The 25,580-nt window shown below is 30.2% G+C and overlaps 1 protein-coding gene across 1 annotated transcript; it reads left to right on the forward strand.

Moving 5' to 3' along the window:
- Positions 1 to 14,020: 14,020 nt before the first annotated feature.
- On the forward strand, positions 14,021 to 15,488 carry tap (Basic helix-loop-helix neural transcription factor tap). Its single transcript, XM_065504442.1, has one exon. The coding sequence runs from the start codon at positions 14,021 to 14,023 to the stop codon at positions 15,425 to 15,427; it is 1,407 nt and encodes a 468-aa protein (XP_065360514.1). The 3' UTR covers positions 15,428 to 15,488.
- Positions 15,489 to 25,580: the final 10,092 nt, after the last annotated feature.

Consider the following 25,580-nt stretch of genomic DNA (forward strand, 5'->3'; position numbering starts at 1 on the left):
TATACTTGTAAAATAAACATAAGGAGCGGTACGAATTGAATTTTGTGCGGCTTGTTAGAATGCAATTAGCTTTAGGGCAAATTATTTGAGTGAGTGACTGACACACTAGAATGAATGACTGGCTGACTGGCTGGCTAAGAAATGGTTGATTTGTATTTCGGGGATGCAGGATACATGTTCAAATATTATTGTGTTTTTTTACAACAATGAATAAATTATTTGCCTCACATGTAGAATATAAAGCAAACTACTCTATAATTTTAGATCATCTCAAATAATAAAAAACAAATCGCCTCAAGACCTTTTACAAAAAATATAAAACCCCTTTATTATTTGGTTCGTTTTAAAATTTGGGTGATGTTAATTGAGTTAAAGTAAATATATATTGTTTAAATAAACTATCATCGTACATTAATTCTATTCATACGATGAAGTAATTCCCTGAAGAGATTGTGCTTATTTTTTAGTTATTAAGCTTGTCCAAAATGGTTCTATTATATTTTTGTTTACAATAAATTTTGTTATAAGAGACAAGTTTGATTTTTAGACCTTTGCTTAGTTAAATTAATATCAGTCGTAGATCTTCATTAAGTCAAATTTTAGCTTTATATCATTTAATTAACTTACAATCGTAGATCTTTATGTTATTCAATTTAAGTTTCAATCGTAGATCTTTAGTTACTACAATTTTAGCTTCAATTATTTATCTTTATATAACACCGTCCGACAAATAGAGAAAAAATTCGTTAGATTTACTATAAATTTATTGGAGAAAAACTGTGTTTTCAGTTTTTCATTTCGTGATCCTGTGTCCTTTTTTAAGGAAGTACATTTTTCAAAAAATATTTAAAAATCTCCTGCTATTGCAATAATGACAAATTGTATGTCAAAAGAACAAGAAGAGTTGTAAAATATTTTGTATTATCTTTATGTTATCCTGTAAGGATCAAAAGATGTTAAAAATGTCCTTTAAAATGTTTATCCTTTAATATCCTTTAAGATTGCCAATAAATTCCTTTTAAAAAAATAGTGCGTTAAAGACCCAAATATTCTATACTAAATGTCAAAATTTCATCCTTTATATATCGAGCCCTTAGCGCCAAATTATCGTAAGCGACAAAACACAAATTGTACAGGAGAAGTTTTTTTGATTATTTTGAAATTTTTACATAGAATTAAAAATGTTATGATGCGATATAATATAATTTCGTTCAAGCTATTTGTCTATTTTTCAAAAATATTTATAACTTTTGACAATTAAAAATTCATGGAATACTTTATAGAAAAATATGACAAAAAATGTTTTTTATTGAACTTTTGCATAGATACAAATTTTTCGAATTGAAATTAAATTTTTATTTATGATTAGTTTTTAATGAAATTTCACAGTTATGTAGATTTTTCTATTTAAAATGGAAAAATAAAAACGAATTTTGAAATTTATTATCAGCAATCCCGCAATTCCCAAAAAAGTGTTGAAAAATTCCAAAAATGATAATTTTTAGTTTTTTGGCTATAATATCCATACCAGACCTTTTACAAAATAATTAGAAACATATTGAGCCACCTATAATCGGTTACTATATTTTAATATCGGATACGCGATTTGAGAATTTTCGGCCTAAAGTTTTATTTTACATAAAAAATTGGTGTTTTTTGAAAGGACCTGGTCCCCTCGATTTTGAAATTGGTTTTCCTTTAGAATATTTTACGAAGACTAAGCTTTCAGAAATTACAAATTCCTTATACATCCTCTTAGAAATTTTTTGCGATAACTTAAAAAGAAAAAAGTTCTTTTTTCCCAAAAAAATAGCGAAAAACTGCTTTTTAACCGTTTAACATACCCGAGGTGTCCTACTTTGAGGGCCCTTGGTCGCGCCCCCGGTGGGCCCATGAGGTCCACGTTCAAAACTTAAACTCGACAACACTTCTTCTTTGCGCACGTGAAATTTCATTCAAACCAATCTAACCATTTAGAAGTTACAGATTTATTTCCCTCTTTTTTTTCTATACCACTGTGTGTCGCTTACGATAAAATTAGTTTACAGTAAAATATAAACATTGACTTACGATAAAATCTTACCCCCAATATTTTTGATGTTATTAACAATTTTGATATTCTGAGAACGCTAAAACATCAGTCGGTCCATAAAATTTTAATTTCTGCAATAAAACAAAAATTTTAAAAATGTCGCTTACGATAATTTGGCGCTAAGGGCTCGATATATAAAGGTCAAATTAAAATATAAAAAAAATAATTATATATCCGTCCGTCTCTCTGTCCGTCCATCCATGTAAACCTTGTAATCAAACTACAGGTCGCAGGTTTAAAGGTAATTCGATAAAATTTGGCACAAACCTTTATATTGCCCCAAGGACAAAGGCTATTATTTATCCTAGCCCCCATACAATTGGCCTATTTGAAAATAGTTAAGCTCTCTTAAATATCTTAATTATAAACATATTCAAACCAAATTCACTCTCACGACCAAATTTCGTGACGATCGGTCAACCATATTCCATAGCTTCCATATAAGCAACAATCTCGAAAATGTCATTAATATACATAAATCTCTGAAATATGTCAGTATCCAAAGAAAATTCAACACAAATATGTTTCATATATTCGCAATTCATCCCACCAAATTTTGTGACGATTGGTCCATAATTAGTCATAGCTCCCATATAAGGCCCACTACCGAAAATGTGTGTATTCAAATAAGATTCAACACAAATAAGTTTTATATCAAAAGAAAACTCTTTATAATCATATACCCGGTGTAGGGTATCATAAGGTCGGGCTTGCCCGACTATACAATTTTACTTGTTTATTAAAAAGTCTTCTTCGTTGCTTTTCACAACGGATTTTGTTATATTTTTTTCGAATGAAATATTAAAATAAAATATAAAAAATTAAATAATTCAAATTTAAAATATTTTTTAACACTTAAGTAGTTAAGATTGAAGGTTGAAATTTTGGCATGTGGTATTTAATATTTGGATATTTAACTCACTATTTTTAAAAAAAAAAATTATTGGAAATTGAAAAGCATATTCAATGATAAAAATTTTAAATGACATTTTTGACATCTTTTGATCCTTACAGGATGAAATAAAAATAATACAAAATATTTTACAACTCTTCTTGATCATTTGACATCAAATTTGACATAGTAGGATGATCAGAAGTATTTTCAAACATTTTTTTTTAAAATGTATTCCTCTGAAAATTTGAAGTCCTTTTAAAAGGAAACAGGATCACGAAATGAAAAACTGAAAACGCAGTTTTTCTCCATTTAATTTATTGTTTCAGACGTATATCATCCGGTTCGTGTCTAATATTGAGTGTCGTACGGTGTAATCCAATTTCAGATTCAATAGCAGATCTTTTTTTGTTAAACTGTTTCTAGTTTTAGCTTTGATCTTAATAATGTCTAATTACAGCTTTAATCGTTGATCTATATAAAGTATAATTGTAGCTTCGATGGTAGATCCTTTTAAAGTCTAACTTTGTTTTTAATTCTAGATCTTTACAAAGATTAATTTCAGATCTCTATAAAATAAAATTTTAACTTTAAATGTATTGGGTTTATGACTTAAAAATGCGATATTTTTTCAAATGCTTAGCTTTTATTTTGAAACATTTCTACAATATGAATTTATTTAAAGTAATGGCCATTTGGATTCCGAACCAAAAGAACTGAGGGCAATTTTGGATACTCTGTTTTAAGGTGAAGCGTATCCCAGATAGCGCGCTGCATAGATCGATACAATAGTATTCGGACAGGGCAAGATCAGGAATATAAAGCGGATAAGGCAAATCTTCAAATAGAATATAAGAGTTTCAGTTGTGTTCGGCCAGACCAGATGTCAGCAGCTCATAATAGACAGGACCCTTATAGTCCCTACTTAGCGCCATGGAAATTTGGCTTTTTCGGTGCAAAAATGATTTTCTTTCATTGCGATCAAGCATCATTTCGGACATGCAAAATCGTCTTGCAAGGTCTCTCGGCTTCAATTCGTATGATACCCAATTTTCCTGCTTTTAGTTGAATCCTGCTGATCGCAAACGTTTTGAAATTGCTGATTGAGTAGCTCCCAATGATTTTGCAAAGCTCTTGTTGTGTTTGATAACAATCTTCATGGAGTAATGCCTCCAATTCTTGGTCTTCAAACTTTTTTCCTTGCCTGGTGCTTCTGCGGTACTGTTTTTCAAATTAAAGAAGAAAAGCAGAACTTCCCGCATATGACGATTTGTTGACACAAAATTCGTCATTTTGGAAGCAAAAGAAAACTTTGTTGTTTACACTATAATTTTCAATAACTAAGTGAGAATAAATGACAAATATGAACCCTTCAAAATAAAATTTAAGTTATTAAAAACAAAAAACGCGTTCAAAAGATACGTCATATTTTATAAATCCCGCATTTTTAGGTCATACACTCAATAGATCTTTATAAAGTCTAATTCTAGCTTAAATAGTAGATCTTAGCAAAGTCTAAATTTAGCTTTAATTATAGATTTGTATAAAGTATAATATTAATGAGTAATTTTAGCTTTAATCTGATCTTAATAAATTTAGGTTTTAATCAGAGATCTTTATAAGGTATTTTTATAACCTGAATCGCAGATCTAATTTTATCTTTAATCCTGGATTTTTATAATGTTTAATTTAGGCTTTAGTCGTCGATCTTTATAAAGTATAATTTTGGCTTTTATTATAGATATTTATAAGATTGAACAGAGATTTTTATAAAGTCTAATTTTAGGTTTAATCGTAGAGCCCGATCTTTATAAATTATAATTTTAGCTTTCATCGAAGATCTTTATAAAATTTAACTATAGCATTAATCCAAAATCTTTATAAAGGATTGACAGGGGTAAAACTGAGGAAAAGCCTTTAAGATTGCATGACCATTCGTTTTATAGAAGACTCTTCCATAAGTTTTGTACAGAAAGATTCTCGATAGAAAATATTTTCATCAGTGTTCTTTAGGAAATATATTCACCAATTTTGCGTGTTTGTAGAGACCAGTTGATAAATAACAGTTACATAAATAACTCAATCACAATGACCTCTAAAAATTACTTCTTATGTATAATAACAAAATCGGATAAAACATCCCAAAATTTTAACCGATTTTAATTACATATTAAGGGTTTTATATTAAATCTTAAAATGGATCTCGAAAAGGAGGTAGCATTCATACAAACTTAAATGCAGTTCCTCATAAATCCGACGGCTTGGACAATGCTCATTAAAAAAGTCAGAGACTACTTTCAGGTTTACCGACCGTACTGATTTTTAAACTGAACATTAAGTTTGTCTATCGACCCATATTATCATAATTCCGTAAATATTCTAACTCTTTATCCCAGTGATTTAAAGCGACATAGCCTTATCTACTTATAAGTGTAAGTTAAAAGTACTTTTCAATACCTTTTCGAAGTTCATATTGGGGATTTATAGTTATGCGAAAAAATCGCTGTTTTATTATCTACGTGATCTAAGTGAATAATACTTTTCAATACTTATTCGAAGTTTTTATTGGGGAGTCATAGTCATGCGAACAAATTGGTGTTTTATTATGCATTAGGGCTTATTCACTGTAATAGAAAATGTCAATTTAATTGGGAGTTACACTCTTTTGAATTTAAATAGGAAATATGTTGCCTGCTTATTAATTAATAGTTTATAGCTGAGTTGTCTTATCCATGATACAAATTAAGATTTCTTATAAGTAGAACATAGTTAAGTTCAAATTTGTGAGCCATAACTCCCTAATTGTAGCTGTAGTAATAGGGAGTAATTAGGATGAGATCTTTCGCAAAATAATACTTTTGCAAAAAGAGAACCTAGAAAGTATAGTGATCTAGTAAAATAACTTAGAAGTCTTGTTTGAACAACCCCAAAGCTGATTAAATCTAAATGTTTTCATAAATTTTATGAAAAAACTTTAAAATAATCGCATTACTACTTTAATAAAAAATTATTTCAAAAAATAAATTGTTTATTAATGAAAAGACTTCACACTTGGCAACTGAAAATCATTCATAACAGTTGTGCTAACAAAATAAGCACCGACACGTGTCGCCAAGAAGGAACACAAAATAAAAAAAAACGTTTAAACCTACATACAACACGATATCATAATAATTTAATTACACGAATGATAAAGAAACCGCCAAATGCAAATGCGATGATACCGTTAATACCAGTGGCAGGCAGGCAGCAAGTACGATTCTGCCAACAACAAAAACACCGACACATGTCAACACTTATTTAACTATTTATTAACTAGAAACAACAACAAAATGCCAAGCAAAACTTGATCTGTGACAATGACTGACTATGAATGAAACCACCCGCTGAACCCACTCCAAGCACATCCATTCACTCACTCATACACACGTGTCATGCTCACAGACAATTAAAAGGGGCTTTTGTATGCTTTGAATAAATACATACAATTTGTTAAATGATATCAAAATGTGTTTTACCACAATATTTAAGCCTTCAAAAGACAACAAGTCCTTGAGTCAAAAGCGTAAGGAAGTAAGGAAGTGTGGGCCATGTAGGAGTGTGTCAACACTTAAAACTCATTTAGTTGGTCATTGAGGAAGAAAGGAATAATATTGCAACAGTTGCTTAAATGTTGCAGCACTTAAACCACAAATTATGTTGTTAAAACACTGGTGGACACGTGTGGCCAATAATGTTATAAAAAATTGTAGGAGTGTGTAAGGATTTATTTGTTATTTAGAAACAAAAAAATGCTTAAAATGCAATAGATTTTTTTAACACTTGAGACGTTTTTATTAGCTTAAAACTATTTATGGTAGATAAATATTATTAAAAGAAAGTGAGAGTGTTGTGTTAAATAAATATTAATCTCTTGGGAACATTTTTAATAATTTAAAAAAAAAAAATATTTTACTAGTCGAAGAAAGTATGGGAAATTTAACAAATAATAATTCCCAGTGGAAAGTTCTTTCAACTGACGATCACAAGGCAATAGCTGTTAAATTAGAATATAGGGACGAAGCGAAAAATGTCGATCAAAAATTTATTGAAGGTTTACACTTCTTTGGTTTTTATATAGGTTCAAAGTAAAACTATTAAAGAACTGTTAGTCAGATCATTTTTGATCACATATTAAAGCTAATGAATCGTAGTTTTAAAGTTTTCTAAAATTCTCATTAAAACAGTATATAACAAAAAATCATCCTTAGTCAAAGAATATTCCAAAGATATCCATCCAGCCATCTTCTATTTCCCAAATCCATGTAAAGAGACTTTCATTCAGAGCTTCCTATCTTTAAATTAAAATAAAACAAAGTGAGTGTGAGATATCATCGAAGTTTTGTATTCGTTTGAAATGCCTATTGATGTCGTTATGTATGGAATATAACATCCTGCAAATGCCCGCCGCGACTTCGCTAGGTTGCGCGCATCTGAAATGTCCAATTTTTCATGACTCTTGCGCTTACATCTGACTGAATTTGACCGATGGCATGTTTTTAGCTTATTCACAAAAACCTGCAACTTAAGAAAACCTCACAACAATAAATGTAAAGGGGTCAATTCGCACGATATCGGTGACCAGTTTACATCACCTCCACGTAAGATGACCATGCCCCCAAATCGCTTGTGCAGAATGTCCAACCGTACTGTTGAAACCACATGTGGTGTCCATATCATTCAATTCAGGCCAAAAGAAGTTGGTAATCATAGACCTATAGCGCTCACCGTTGACGGTAATGGCATGGCCAACGGCGTACTCAAAAAAATATGAATGAGGCCTCCAGCCCAACATCCATACCAAACTGTGAGTTTTTCGGGATGCATTGGACGCTCTGGGATCTCATGTGGATTTGTGTAGTCTCAAATTCGATAATTTTGTTTGTTGACGTACCCATTCATCCAGAAAAAGCAGGGAACGCAACGGTTATAAGTGATTTAAAAAAAGTTATTTTGTGACTTTAAAAATAAAAATCCATCTAAAACAGTTATTATTCAACGTAAAAATAAAAGATCGCATGAAACTCTTAAAAAAGAGTTTTAAATAGCCGGCATAAAAAAAACTCATTTGAGGAGTTTTATTTTTCCCGTCAGAAAATAAAAGTAATTTTATGTAAATTGACACCTAAAGCTAGCCGCTGGTCAAATCATTCAATTTGTAAAGCACTTTGCATTGTAATTGAATAAATTTTCATTAAAATAAAAACAAGTGGGATTTTAATTTGCTATTGATAGATTCCAATTATTAAATTGGTTTTTTTTCTTAAACTAATAACTCATTAATCAGATAGACTCCTCAAATGACTTTTATTTTATGACGGAAAAAATAAAACTCCTCAAATGAGTTTTTCTCTGACGGGAAAAATAAAACTCCTCAAATGAGTTTTTTTAAATAGTCAGTATAGATCACCGTTGACTCTAGCATAGTGCTTTTTTGATTTAAAATTTTCTGGATAACCGTGAACTCATTTTGATAACACAATTTTTATTTGGCAAAACAAAGTGAATAAACAACAGCCAATTTGACAAATGTAGCTACAACAATATGTCAGCTATCAACTGTCAAAGTTTTTTGTGTAAATTTCTTTGGAATGGGTAAGGTCCGATGCCTTGTAAAAAAAACTACCGGCACCGAGCATTTTGTTTCTCTTGATCTCACACCAATATTCAGTCCAAATTTAACTTCAATCGTAGATCTTTATTTAGTCCAATTTGATCTTTAAGCGCAGATATTTATTTAGTCCAATTCAAAATTGAATCGTATATATTCAAAACATAACTTCAATCGTAGATCTTTATTTAGTCCAATTTTAACTTCAATCGTAGATCTTTATTAAAACCTAGAGATTCCCAGTTTTTTGATATAATAAAAGCTTAGTTTAAGTCAAATAGTAAAACATATTATCATCGTCACTATATATGGACGATGTTATGGGTTTATTATGAGATCTGCAACAACATTTGTCCATCAAAATCTACACTAGGAGTCTGTGTAAAAAACTTACATCTAAACCCTTTAATGAATTCAAAACCTATCACTCCTGAACATTTTGTCAACAGGTTCGAAACTAAAACAAGTTTTCTCCCTTTAATCCCATACAAATGACTGAACATTAGCCCAACATATTGTCTATTGCCACAATTAAGAGCATTTGTTTAGTGTTTTTTGTCCAACGTTATCATAAAAAAGCAATCAATACATTTTACACTCTTTCTCTCTTTTCCGTTTTACCATAAAGATGCAATTCTGTGGTTTAGCTAAATTATTTTACGATATCAAAACAATGACTAGCTGGTATTCAGCCAGAGGGTAAATAAATATTTTAAAATAAATGAATTATTCCTATGCGTGCACGTGGTAGTTAGTAGTCGTCAAAGCTATAAACAATAAGTCCACATAATGAATGAGGAGCTTCACATACGGAAATGAGTAAACTTGACATCATGATGATGATTATTATGATGATGTTGATAATAATGTGTACTCATCATTGGAGTAGTAGGAAAAACAAATCGAAACAAGTTAAACAAATGAAATGTAATGAAAGTTACCCTTAATACAAGTTTGTTCTATTTCGATAAGCCCCTTAGGCGTCAGTAATATGTCGCAATTATTTCTATGCCGAAAAAAGCTTTCATCTAAAATGAGAGTGAATTTTGTGTGAAAATTAAGGGAGAGTTAGCGTGATAAAGAGAATGAGAACTTAGAATTAGATATATGACCAAATAGGAAATTGAATAAAAAAGACAATTGAATTGATGGCAATAGATTTGTATACAAGATTTAAGAAAAATATAACATGAAGTCTAGTATTTACAATAACAGTACAAAAATGGAAATTAACCCTTAATAGCACTCGGGATCCAAATGACCCTGAACTTTTAAAATCACGAAAAACACAGTCATTTTGACACCAAGCGCTCTTAAGGGTTAATTTCCATTTTTGTGCTGTTATTGTAAATACTAGACTTCATGTTATATTTTTCTTAAGTTTTATCAAAATCGGCCCAAAAATAAATAACATTTCACTATCTTTCCATTAGAAATTCCAAATATTGAAAAATTTTACCTTTGACCTTCACGATTTAAGGGTTAACGTTTTCCGATTTTAGGAAAACTTTCAGACTATATTTAGAAATACCTAAACTATAATATTCTGAAGAGATTTTACTTAAAATTAATAACAGTAAGGAAATTGGGCTCATTCGCCAAAATATGGCCAAAAAATTAGTTTTTCTCGAAAATCGCAAAATTTATATCGGAGGTACGGAAAAACTATAGGAGGTTTTGACATCATTTTTTCACATTTTTATTTCCTATTATGTTGTCAATAAATCTCCATGTGATGATCAAAAAATTCGGAAATTTGTTAAACAAAATTTTTAAAAATTTGAAATTGGAGTTTTGAAGTTTGCCGTTAAAAAAATATTTTTTTTTGGTTATACCTGCGAATAGGTTAACTGTATCCTTTGAAGATTAAAACTCATATACAAGTAAATATGGATATATTCTATAAGTAAAAATAAGCTTTTATTTTAATATTTCTCAAAATATGTTAATTTTGTTCCTACATTTCTTGTTCTAGTGGCCTGAGATACGTTAATGGCCTGGAGATTTTTTAATAACTTTAACATTTTTTAACCAATTTTTGTTTTTTATATCTCATTAAAACGACAATTACGTACACATTTCGATTCTTTTAAATTAAATTGCAAAAGTAATTACTTAATAGCAAAATTTTTGAAAAAAAAACTGAAAAAAATGCATTTTTTCCCCTTGTAAATGCACCTCAAAACTAAATCGAAAGTCGGCACGGGTTGCCCTTCTTAGAACATGCTAAAAATTTTGTTGATGGTATTTTAGGTCATTTCGAAAGTTTTCAGGGGGTACCGTGTCAACATTTCAAAAATTTAGGTCTAAGGGACACTCTAGTGTTCATATTATCGCGAGTGCACTGTACTCATGGCTTATACGTTTCAATGGCAAAAGCAGGTTCAACTAACAGGCCCCTTTCATATAAATTGTTAAAATATTTAACCTACCTACATGGACGAGCGGGAGTTCACTTCCCCGTAGGTTTCCTTTTGATATCCATCGCCAATATAAAGATATATCCGTGATCGAATGAGATTAAAAAAATATGGGTTCTACGATTTGCTAAAGCAGAACATTGGTAAAGAAAGATATCGTTACCTTAATATAGAAAGGCCCTAACTGGTGTTTTTTTTTGAAAGCCCAGATTTTCGTTTATTTTGATAAATGGGGGACAGTCAGACAGAACTATTGGAAACAAGTAAGAGAGCTATATTCGGCTGTGCCGAATCTTATATACCCTTCACCAAATTATACTTCAAAATACAAATTTTAAATATTTTTAGGCAAACAAAATTTAATATTTTTTCAAAAGTTGTTTTTTAAATTTTTTGGAAAATTTTTTTTTAGAATTGTTATTTTAAATTTTTTTTTTATACCCTACACCACCATAGTGGGGAGGGTATTATGCGTTTGTGCAGATGTTTGTAACGCCCAAAACTATTAGTCTAACACCCACCTTAAAGTATACCGATCGACTTAGGATCACTTTCTGAGTCAATTAAACGATGTCCGTCCGTCCGTCTGGTTGGCTGGCTTTCTTTCCATGTAAACCTTGTGCGCAGAGTACAGGTCGCAATTTTGAAGATATTTCGATCAAATTTGGTACAAGGACCAAGCCTATTGAAACTGGCTGAAATCGGTCCATTATTTCACCTAGCCCCCATACAAATGTCCTTCCGAAATTGGACTTTATCGGTAATAAATGTTTAATTTATAAATGTATCTCCACAAATTGCGCTCCAAATAAGTTTTATATTTACAAAATTCATGTCCCCAAATTTTGTTACGATCGGTCGATAATTAGTCATAGCTCCCATATAGACCCGCTTCCGAAAATCACTTTAACGTGCATAAATCGTTTAAAAATGTTGGTGTACTCACAAAATTCAACATAGTTAATATTCATATAGACATAAATCACACGACCCAATTTCATGGTGATCGGTCCATAATTGGTCATAGCCCCCATATAAGGCCCACTTCCGAAAATCAATCAAAAATACAAATTATTGAAATTTTAAAAGAAAAATGATTTTACTCTTTTACTTAGTGTAGGGTATTATATAGTCGGGCTTGACCGACCATACTTTCTTACTTGTTTTTTTTTCAAATTTTAAAAAAAAATTTTAGATTTTTTAAATTTTTTTCATGAAAAAAAAATTCGGCTTAAAAAATATTTTTTCCGATTTTGACCCATTGTAGGTCGAATTTGCTATGGTCTTATATACGTCGTTGTAAAGGTCTTTGAAATGTCTATCATTAGAAATACATATTGTCTATATTAATGACTTAGTAATCCAGATATAGGTCAAAAATAGGTAAAAAATCTAGGTTGTCCTGGTTTTTTCCTTATATCTCAGCCACTTGTGAACCGATTTTGCTGATTATACCCTACACCACCATAGTGGGGAGGGTATTATGCGCTTGTGCAGATATTTGTAACGCCCAAAAATATTAGTCTAACACCCACCTTAAAGTATACCGATCGACTTAGAATCACTTTCTGAGTCGATTAAACGATGTCCGTCCGTCCGTCTGGTTGGCTGGCTTTCTTTCCATGTAAACCTTGTGCGCAGAGTACAGGTCGCAATTTTGAAGATATTTCGATGAAATTTGGTACATATTATTTCAAGGACTCAAGGACCAAGCCTATTGAAACTGGCTGAAATCGGTTCATTATTTCACCTAGCCCCCATACAAATGTCCTCCCGAAATTGGACTTTATTGGTCAATGAATGTTAATTTATATATGTATCTCCACAAATTCCGCTCCAAACAAGTTTTATATACACAAAATTCATGTCACCAAATTTTGTTACGATCGGTCCATAATTAGTCATAGCTCCCATATAGACCCGCTTCCGAAAATCACTTTAACGTGCATAAATCGCTTAAAAATGTTGGTATACTCACAAAATTCAACAAAGTAAACTTTCATACAGACATAAATCATACGACCTAATTTCATGGTGATCGGTCCATAATTGGTCATAGCTCCCATATAAGGCCCTCTTCCGAAAATCACTCAAAAATATAAATTATTGAAATTTTAAAATAAAAATGTTTTTGCTCTTTTACTTAGTGTAGGGTATATCGGTATGTCGGGCTTGACCGACCATACTTCCTTACATGTTTTAAATAGGAAACTTCTCGAAAGCATGTCTGACAGAATTATTGAATATTTGGGGTCCCGAAGATATATGGGGTCTTCAGAAAATTGTTTTCAACAGACAGACTGACGGATATGGCTTTATCGACTCCGCTATCTATAAGGATCTAGGATATATATATACTTTTTAGGGTCGGAAAATTTTATTGTGGAAATTACAAACGGAATGGTAAACTTATACTATACATATATCCTTCTCACGAAGGTGAAGGGTATAAAAATATCCATTGAATAAAATACTTTGAAAATTGTTTATTTTCCTACAGGGCATTATTAGAAAGGGTGCAAAATCTCTTTGATCGTTAAAGGATTTTGATTGGCTAATAGTGCTAGTAAAAGAGTTCAACTGAATCAGCTGAATTAGAGCAACAACAGAGACGATTGGAAAAAACAACCCTACCCACAGCAAGAGTCATAGTAATAAAATCAAGAGGATTTTAAATGGCGCCTTCACGACCACGAACAATACACACAGGGTTGGTCAAGTGAGGAACGCGACGATATAAAATACAAGTAACACCCTTAAAGGTTGTTTAGTTGGTTTATTCACGTGATACGGGCAACAACAAACCGCTGTTGGAAATACAAAATATAAAAAAACAATGCTACAAGAAAAACGAGATTTATAAAATCACTAAAAAGAAAAAAAAACAAACAAAACGTAACAAAAATAATTAAAACCGTTACTAAAAGTGAAAACTTAAAGTCAAGAAGAAAAAAATAGTAAAGAAAATGTCTTCGTGTTATAGTGGTTTTGAAGATCGTTCTTTTGATTTTGCCGAAGATGATGATAATTCATCTTTCGATAGTGGTTATGAAAAAAGTTTTGAAACCGCCGAAGGTCATTTAAAACCCCGGAAACTGCAGTTTGATAATTGTGGAGACTATTACAATAATGCCCCAGCGAATGGTGATGTGAATGCACATTTACCAAAGGTCTATAACAATTTAGCTTTGGATCATGCATTGATTCCAGGATTATTTGATAACAGCAGTAATCACAGCAGTCGCAGTGGAAGAACTCTTGTAGAACACATCATTAACAAAGCACCACCCGAGGAACTGGAGTTCTCACCGCAACTGGGAGAACAAACTTCGACGCCAAGTAAAAAATCTTCGGGTGAGAGTTGTGATGATCAGCCAACTGAACCAAGGCAAAAACGTAAATATGCCGTCGGCAAAAATCGCATGACACGCTCACGTAGTCCCACTCAGGTGGTGCGCATTAAGAAATTTCGACGTGTAAAGGCCAATGACAGGGAGCGTAATCGTATGCATACGCTAAACGATGCCCTAGAACGTTTACGTGTCACTTTGCCGCAATTGCCGGAGGAAACGAAATTGACAAAAATCGAGATTTTACGTTTTGCCCACAACTATATCTTTGCCTTGGAACAGGTGCTGGAGAGTGGTGGCAGTTTAAATTTGGATTTGGAAAAACTGCAAAATTTCACTTTAAGTGGTGAGAGAATAACCAAAGAACTATTCGATGCCATATTTGTTAATCCCCAGCCGTATCCTATGATGGGTGCAGGAGGCTATATGGGTTTTGGCAGAGTTCCTTATCCTCCACATATGCCATTTGCTAATGCACAAGGATTACAAGCATCAACAGCCGCTGCTGGGAATACATATCAAGCTAACTTTAATATGCAGCCAACTACAGCAGCCAACACACATTCTCCCGCAAATCCAGCTTTCAGCCATCAAGATTTCCTAAGCAGCATGCATCACTACAACAGTCATCATCACACACAGCCCGAACGCTTGATGGAGACGAATTTCTCACAAGAGAAATACGATTTGTTTAAGGGCACATTTGAGGCAGCTGCTCAAATGAAACCAACATCCAGCAATTCATGTACGCCCACCGTCAATGCCCAAACAACAGGCTATGGCTCCATGAATGCGGGTTATAATACTGAAGTTGCTGCACATATCACCAGCAGCACTCAGCATTTGGCCTCACAAACAACAGCTGCAGCATCTTCAAATAGATCTCCAGCAGAGTTGCAATATCATCATCAGCATCATCACAATAGCAGTTTTTATACACAAACACCACCATGGAAAGATTTCAATGAACAGGTGATTAATATGGGAGCCACAAAAGGTTATGCGCAATATGGAGCCGTATAGCCGAAATGTTTCAGGGTTTTTATTGGTTTGCAATAAGATTTTTTATTACAGCTTTTGATTATTATTTGAAGTGAAAAGATTTGATTCAAAAAAGTTTCAAGAAACTCTTTGAATTTTGTGAATTGATACAAACATTCGTTTAATTTTGTAATCAGACTTTTTTGAATTTTGTTAGATCTCAACCCAATAAGCACCAAAGTCCTAAAAATTCAAGCACTTGAACATTTTGTTGGAATATGACTTGAAACTTGAAAAATATTTGAAAAAATTAAATATTTTTCAAGCTTATGGCTTGAGTTTATGTTTCCTTTTTCCCGGACAATGTTATTGAAATATAGTGTAATACAACTGTAACTCAATTCCTCGACTATAATTCAAGACTTGAATTACACTTGCTTTCAACTTGAATTCAAGTAAAAATGCTTATTGGGAAAGGGATGAAACAATATCAATAAAGTTTTGCATCTTCCTTAACTTTAAGACAATTTCAAAGGTTTTCAAACATTGATGTTTGGAATCTTCTGAAAGTTACATTCGAATATTATTAAAATTCGTTTACTGAATCATTCAATTGATCAGATTTAAAGAGATTTTGCTAAACATTTATTCTACAGAATACAGTTCTGAATCTTTAATATTAAGCTCTTAATTCAATGTATAAATCATACAATTTTCAAACGATTTCCAATTCGAAATGAGTTTCAAAATAACATCCCCGATATCAGACGAAGAACTTTCGATCTACATTTCTTAACCCTCTAACCCGACAACTTTAAAAAGTTAAAAAAAAGTTGTCGCATAATTTTTTTAGGTTAATTATGACCCAATAAACTCAGAACAGCCAGGAGCAAAAAGGTGAAGAGTGCCTCAGGTAGTATTTATAAACCGCTTAACCGAAAAATCGGTTTTTCTTCGAAATCTCGGTTTTTTGCGAACCGGTTAATTTAAAATGTTGATTTTCGGTTAACCGGTTTATCCGGTTTTTTTCGATGTCGGTTAACCGAAAAACCGGGTTTTTAAAAATGCCAATTTTCGGCCGGTTAACCGATTTTTCTTCGAAATCTCGGTTTTTGCGAACCGGTTAATTTAAAATGTTGATTTTCGGTTAACCGGTTTATCCGGTTTTTTTCGATGTCGGTTAACCGAAAAACCGGTTTTTTAAAAAAGGCCAATTTTCGGTTAACCGACAAACCGGTTTTTTAAAAAGTCGGTTTTTTATAAACACTAGCCTCAGGGCATTGTTGCCGGTTTAGGTGTAAAAAAAAATAATTATGATAAGATTTTATTGAAAAACTAATAAAAAATATATCGAATAAATCGGAAGATTAAAAGTTAGTAAAACTTTGATTTAAAAAAACAGCTCACAAAACAGCTTACAGAACAAAAACTAAAAGTCAAAATGTATTTCGACCTTCGAGGGAAATGTTAACAAATCTGTAACTAAAGTCACAGTTAATTTAAAAAAATTATAATTAATTTTTGAGATAACTGGTAGTTTGTAATTCATGCCTTGAGGCACTATTGAGGGTTAACAACAACTAAAGTTGTAAGCTATCAAACTTTCAAAATTTTGTTTCATATAAAACCTTGAAATCTTACAACTAAAAATTTTGTTAGCAAATGCCGATATTCTGAACAAAGTTCTTTGTAAGATATCGGGAATTTATTTTGTAACTCGTTTCGAAAAGAAAATTTTATAAGAAAATGTTTTAGATTCAAATAATTATCAAAAGCTGAAATAGATTTTATATGGATTTTATTTCTAAAAATCGGCGTGATATATAATTATAAGATAGTTAAGTAAATATTTATATGCAACCCAAATTTTGGAACTAAACACTAGCATGAAATGATTGATTATTATCAGATCTGAACTAAAGAACAACATCATGTGAAAGAGAACTAGTTTTCAAATAAAAATTCAAATGAATTTAATAACCAAACTAGTTTTTAGTCACTCATTTTGTCTTTACAGATCACAATCATACTAATGTTTACTAACAAAAACACAAAACTATATTAAAAATCGGGGTCAAAGGTCGTTAATTACAAACTTAAAATAATAATGATGTTTGAGAAACAAATATTTTCTTTATATTTTTAACACCCAAATACTATTTTACACAATTTTTGTTTTTAATAAACCTTAAAGACCCCTTAATATTGAAAAATATTTAACAATTTTACAAAATTTTAATAAAATTGTTAAATATTTTGTTCCCAAAAAATTAACTTTTCCATTTAACATATGTATTTCACAGCTAAATTGAAAACATTAATTTTTAATAAAGCATTTCAGAAATCTGTTGTATTTTGAAATAATTTCAATACAGCAGATTTGTCAAAGTTCTTTATTCTGAATAATAAACTTTAAAAGAGAATCAATCCACCTTATTTGTAAAACACTTGAACTCACTTTGAAAATATTTTCATATAAATTCTTAAAAAAACCAAAACAATTTATATGGAAAATTAATCAAAGTGAGGTGATTTACAAAATAAAACCTTAAAATTCTTCTTTGTAAAAAGCATTTTTTTACAAACTACAATTTTTATTATTTCTCTTTTAAACTGAAGCACATTTAAAGGTTGTTTAAATAAAGCAAGTAATTCAAGTACCTTAATTATTATTAGAATATATCTTGATATTTTTTTATATATAACACTATACCAAAAACACGCATATATTTTTTATAAACAATTTATATTAAATTAAGAAATTTAAACTTAAAACAATCAATCAGTCAAGGAATCAATCAATCAATTTGTTACTAAGGTTTGTTAAACTCTCAAAATTGAATCTTAGTTAAAATATTTAATGTTTAACTAAGGTTTAAATTTTGTTTAAGATTAACTGATCTAAATCAGGTAATATAAACTAGTCATTCTATTGTTCAAAGAATTTCACTTTTCAGGTTAAATTTTAAATAAGTATTATTAAGTTTATTGTAAACATTTTACAGAATATACAAATAATAAATAAATAAATATGTATTTTTGATAATAAAATAAAGTTGAAATAAAACCGGAATTATAATATTTTTCAATTCATTATTAAAAAAGGAATTTACAAAGATATTGACGATTTAAGATTTTTGAATTTTTCATATAAAATATCGATTTTTGGTTAGAAATATGATTGATCACAGATCGAGCTGCTTTTCTTAAATAAACTCTTATTTACAAAGTTATTGACGATTTAAGATTTTTGAGTTTTTCATATAAAATATAGATTTTTGGTCAGAAATATGAGTGATCACAGATCGATCTGCTTTTCTTAAATAAACGCTTATTTACAAAGTTATTGACGATTTAAGATTTTTGAGTTTTTCTTATAAAATATAGATTTTTGCTCAGAAATATGAGTGATCACAGATCGAGCTGCTTTTCTTAAATAAACTCTTATTAACAAAGTAATTGACGATTTAAGATTTTTGATTTTTTCATATAAAATATTGATTTTTGGTCAGAAATATGAGTGATCACAGATCGAGCTGCTTTTCTTAAATAAACGCTTATTTACAAAGTTATTGACGATTTAAGATTTTTGAGTTTTTCTTATAAAATATAGATTTTTGCTCAGAAATATGAGTGATCACAGATCGAGCTGCTTTTCTTAAATAAACTCTTATTAACAAAGTAATTGACGATTTAAGATTTTTGATTTTTTCATATAAAATATTGATTTTTGGTCAGAAATATGAGTGATCACAGATCGAGCTGCTTTTCTTGAATAAACGCTTATTTACAAAGTTATTGACGATTTAAGAATTTTTAATTTTTTCACAGAAAATATGGATTTTTGGTCAGATATATGAGTGATCACAGATCGAGCTGCTTTTCTTAAATAAACTCTTATTAACAAAGTTATTGACAATAGCATTTTTGAGTTTTTCATATAAAATATGGATTTTTGCTGGGAAATATGAGTGATCACCGATCGAGCTGCTTTCTTAAATAAACGCTTATTAACAAAGTTATTGACGATTTAAGATTTTTGAGTTTTTCATATAAAAATAGAACTTTGGTCAGAAATATGAGTGATCACAGATCGAGCTGCTTTTCTTAAATAAACGCTTATTAACAAAGTTATTGACGATTTAAGATTTTTGAATTTTTCATATAAAATATCGATTTTTGGTTAGAAATATGAGTGATCACTGATCGAGCTGCTTTTCTTAAATAAACGCTTATTTACAAAGTTATTGACGATTTAAGATTTTGGAGTTTTTCATATAAAATTTCGATTTTTGGTCAGAAATATGAGTGATCACAGATCGAGCTGCTTTTCTTAAATGAACGCTTATTAACAAAGTTATTGACGATTTAAGATTTTGGAGTTTTTCATATAAAATATCAATTTTTGGTTAGAAATATGAGTGATCACTAGGGGGCGGATTTATATGCAAATGCATGTTTTTTCTCGAACGTCCAAATACAATGTAGACCAATTATCTATCTGAATCGCACATTTTGCTGCAAAATGGCATCGATTTGTTAGTGCATATTTTTGCATATTTTATTGATAATGCATATTTTGTTATATTTTACTTCAAAATGCATATTTATATGCATATTATGCCAATTTTTAATAAAAATATAATTTTTTGTCATTAATGGGCAGTACATTATTTCGACATTTTTTTTGTCGAATTTATTATAGAAATAGCAGTAGATAACATTTACTAACTAACTTCTTTCGACATCGAGAAACTGGCATTAAGTTCTTCATTTCTTTAACAGTAATTGAAAATTATCATTTCAACACACTTTTCTTCAAAAAAGTTTAGTTTTTTTAAGTATCAAAAAATCATTAAATGTATCGTAAAACATTCATATTTGTTTTAATTGCAAATTCGATTTATAAGAGATTTCGTTATCGAAAGATTCACATACACAGTTACCGCTCCTGACAGTCATTTCTACGAGACTGTCGTAAACTAGTGATTTTGGATAACTTAGAGACACTATAGATTACATAGAGACACTTAAGTGATAATTGTCTTTATGCTAGATTCCATGGGATGTATAAAGTAACCAATTGACTTCTCTCTGCATTACAAATAGCACGTCCAATGACCCAAAATATATAAATTGGAGTCAGCCAAGTGATCAGATATTATTTCCCTCTATAAGGGATACATTTACTAATTGCTTAATTGCTTGGTTATTACGAGATAAATATTAAGGTTGGATGCTACTTTACAGCACGATCAAAATAGAGAAGCTCTAAAGATTATGGATTTAAACAAGTATTCATACCAAGATATTACAATTAATATATCGTCCATTGTTTTTTTAGAAGAAAAATTATTTTAAAAATAGTTTTAGAACTTTATTTGTTTAATTCCTGGTATAATTTAAAGAGTTCTAACTGCTGGCAACAGTGTTGTGTATTTTTTGGACATTTCGAATTCCATACTTAATTATTTTATGTTTCTGCACAAAAATATACGTGCATATTTTTTAAATTTTGAGGTCATATTTTGATTTTTTTGAAGCATATTTTAGGCGCATATTTTCCAATAATAAATGCATGAAAATCCGCCCCCTAGTGATCACAGATCGAGCTGCTTTTCTTAAATAAACGCTTATTTACAAAGTTATTGACGATTTAAGATTTTGGAGTTTTTCATATAAAATTTCGATTTTTGGTCAGAAATATGAGTGATCACAGATCGAGCTGCTTTTCTTAAATAAACGCTTATTTACAAAGTTATTGACGATTTAAGATTTTGGAGTTTTTCATATAAAATTTCGATTTTTGGTCAGAAATATGAGTGATCACAGATCGAGCTGCTTTTCTTAAATAAACGCTTATTTACAATATTATTGTCGATTTAAGATTTTTGAGTTTTTCATATAAAATATCGATTTTTGGTTAGAAATATGAGTGATCACAGATCGAGCTGCTTTTCTTAAATAAACGCTTATTAACAAAGTTATTGACGATTTAAGATTTTTGAGTTTTTCATATAAAATATCGATTTTTGGTCAGAAATATGAGTGATCACAGTCGAGCTGCTTTTCTTAAATAAACTCTTATTAACAAAGTTATTGACAATAGGATTTTTGAGTTTTTTATATAAAATATCGATTTTTGGTTAGAAATATGAGTGATCACAGATCGAGCTGCTTTTCTTAAATAAACGCTTATGACCAAAGTTATTGACGATTTAAGATTTTTGAGTTTTTCATATAAAATTCAGATTTTTGGTTAAAAATATGAGTGATCACAGATCGAGTTGCTTTTCTTAAATAAACGCTTATTAACAAAGTTATTGACGATTTAAGATTTTTGAGGTTTTTCATATAAAATATCGATTTTTGGTCAGAAATATGAGTGGTCACAGATCGATCTCCTTTTCTCAAATAAAAGCGAAGTTCTTGACGATTTTAGGTTAATTAAGTTTTACGTATAAAATATCTATTTTTGTTTGGAAATATAAGTGATAACAGATTATCGTTCTTTTTCCATTTGGACCACTATTTACCGACTTATGTTTAAATAAGTATTTTTGTTGATCTGGGTCTTGTTGGGTATTTTACTCTTATAAATATTTAATTTATTTTATATGGAAATATAAAAAAGTACTCATATATGTACTATACTAATATTGAACCATAAAATCCTTTAATTCAATAACCTTTAACTAAGGCACCATTAAAATTCTATTTAATAATACTTGAACATCTACTCAAATAGCATTTGAATGGTGATTCAAATCAATATCTTTTTTCATAATCTGTTAAATTTAACAAAACAATACAAAAACAAACGAACACACATATACATTCATGCCAAAAAAAGGACGAAATCCGACAAGTTGTAAAAACATCAAAAGACTGTAGAAAATAAAAAAAAATGAAATCTAGTTAATTCCCAAATGATGTATAATATTACGTGATGTTGCTCATGTTCACGTAAGTGGAGGGATAACAATTTGTAACATTATTTTATTATTTGTTTTTTTTTGGTTGGTTTCTTATCGATTCTTATAAATCGGAAAATTGTTTATTCTGTTCTTTAGCTGTTGTTTTCCGTAACAATCGTATGAATGCATGTTTTGTAGATTAACTGTTTCAAATGATACAAAAGTATTTTTAGGAGATTTATTCAGATAGAAAAGATAATAATGTAGTATATTGGCATTTAAATAAAAAATAATAGAAAGGTACACTTTTGGTACGCTTCGTAAAAGACGCAATAGTATTTTAATTTGGTTACTGCATTTGTAACCAAGGTTGTCTAACGTTACCCTAAAATACTCTTTCAGCTAGACTTCTGTTACCTCCAAAATTCCGTTTCCAACATATACCGTTATCTATTAAACACCGTTACCGTTATTATATAAATAATTTTAAATTATGAAAATTATGTTCATGCCTTCTAATTTTTAATTTTTGTAATCTTTATTAATAATTTAAATCCGATCGAAAGGTAGCCAGCCATATTTAATAAAGTTGAAAATGAGAATCTCCGAACTTGACATGTTGTATTTTTCAAAACAAGAATCAATTATTTTCATTATTCCCTCAATAATTGGATCTGCACTCGATTTTTGGTCAGAAATATATGTGATCACAGATCGAGCTGCTTTTCTTAAACAAACGCTTGGTTACAAAGTTATTGACGATTTAAGATTTTTGAATTTTTCACATAAAATATCAGTTTTTGCTTTTCTTAAATAAACGCGTATTAACAAAGTTATTGACGATATAAGATTTGTGAATTTTTCATATAAAATATCGATTTTTGGTCAGAAATATGAGTGATCACAGATCGAGCTGCTTTTCTTAAATAAGCGCTTATTTACAAAGTTATTGACGATTTAAGATTTTTTTTTTTTTTTCATATAAAATATCGATTTTTGCTAAGAAATCAAAAATCGATATTTTGATCACAGATCGAGTTGCTTTTCTTAAATAAACGCTTATTAACAATGTTATTGACGATTTAGGATTTTTAAGTTTTTCATATAAAATATCGATTTTTGGTTAGAAATATGAGTGATCACAGATCGACCTGCTTTTCTTAAATAAACGCTTATTTACAAAGTTATTGACGATTTAAGATTTTTGAATTTTTCATATAAAATTTCGATTTTTGGTTAGAAATATGAGTGATCACAGATCGAGCTGCTTTTCTTAAATAAGCGCTTATTTACAAAGTTATTGACGATTTAAGATTTTTAAGTTTTTTATATAAAATATCGATTTTTGGTTAGAAATATGAGTGATTACAGATCGAGCTGCTTTTCTTAAATAAGCGCTTATTTACAAAATTATTGACGATTTAAGATTTTTGAGTTTTTCATATAAAATATCGATTTTTGATTAGAAATCAAAAATCGATATTTTGATCACAGATCGAGTTGCTTTTCTTAAATAAACGCTTATTAGCAATGTTATTGACGATTTAGGATTTTTAAGTTTTTTATATAAAATATCGATTTTTGGTTAGAAATATGAGTGATCACAGATCGAGATGCTTTTCTTAAATATACGCTTATTAACAAAGTTATGGACGATTTAAGATTTTTAAGTTTTTCATATAAAATGTCGATTTTTGGTTAGAAATATGAGTGATCACAGATCGAGCTCCTTTTCTTAAATAAACGCTTATTAACAAAGTTATTGACGATTTAAGATTGAATTTTTCATATTAAATATCGATTTTTGGTCAGAAATATGAGTGATCACAGATCGAGCTGCTTTTCTTATTGACGATTTAAGATTTTTGAGTTTTTCATATAAAATTTAGATTTTTGGTTAGAAATATGAGTGATCACAGATCGAGCTCCTTTTCTTAAATAAACGCTTGGTTACAAAGTTATTGACGACCTAAGATTTTTGAGTTTTTCATATAAAATATCCAATTTGGTCAAAAAATATGAGTGATCACAGATCGAGTTGGATTTCTCAACGATTCGAGTGATTGCTATATCAACGACATCGTTTTACCTCTGGGAAGAACTTTTGATTAAAGTATAGCTGTTACAACTACAATTTCATGGATGTTGTCCAAAATCGGTTTTTGTGTATGCACGAGGAACTGACATTACCAGTTTGTTATTTGACTAATATGAGTAATAGGACATTCGATCTTCATGTCACCATTATTACAACATACTATCAGGCGATCTGATGCTTTGGATACAGGAAGAATTTATTGGAAGCGTAACGACAAGTTTAGATCCAAAGAATTACAAAATATTAAGCAAAAAATAATTTTTCTTTTGCGGTTTTAATAGTATCACTAGGGTATAAAGAAGCTTGTCCATGAAAGGGAAAACACGAAACAATTCGTTCTCTGGTTAAAATTAAAATGACTTTGAAGAATGATAAGTTTTAAAGGAATGACAAATTTCAACTTTCTAGGACATCGGGAGGTTCAGAAAGATTTGGAAAGAAGCAAACATTCATAAAAGTCCTAGGAAATTATATATAGAAAAATATGGTATCATCAAAATTAATTTATAACATCCCAGCAAAAAATGGTGCTTCCTCGGAACGAGGTTTGTAAGGCAGAGAGCACTTGTAAACTGCTACCACTTCGCATGAAAGATTACATGATTTTTATATGGGATTCCTTGCGTAGAGGCTCTACATAAGGAATCCAAAATAAGCATATTTCACAGCTTTAAAATTAACCTGATTTCATCGAATTAAATATGTGCAAACAATTGTGCACATAGATTTTAGAGCTGCTGAGAAGCAATCAAATCTTACAGACCCAGTGATTGCCTAACAAGAAGCGCTGATTTTTTCTAAGTTCTTCACCACCTATACGAATAGCATAATGTATGCCTTCCGAAATCATTTTTGTAAGGCAATAATTTAAGGATGCAATTAATGTAGCAGTAGAAAATGCAGTAATCATATTTATTGCTTCCAAATCCAGAATATTTTTTGCTGGGATCAAATTCTTCTTTAAAATAATGGGGCATCTAGCGAACTGACGTCAGTCTGTCGATATAAAAATTATTCCAGCAGAAAATGAATTGGCTCACTATCTAGAACAGACGTCAGCAGTTAATAATCACCCCTATCGTGAAAAACATGTGAAATTTATGTTCCCATGAAATATCCATTTCCCTCGAAGGGAAAACTGCTATCGTGATATTCCCCTAAACTTTTCATTCACAATAGT

The sequence above is a fragment of the Calliphora vicina genome, chromosome 3, assembly GCF_958450345.1.
Source record: "Calliphora vicina chromosome 3, idCalVici1.1, whole genome shotgun sequence".
NCBI lineage: Eukaryota > Metazoa > Arthropoda > Insecta > Diptera > Calliphoridae > Calliphora > Calliphora vicina.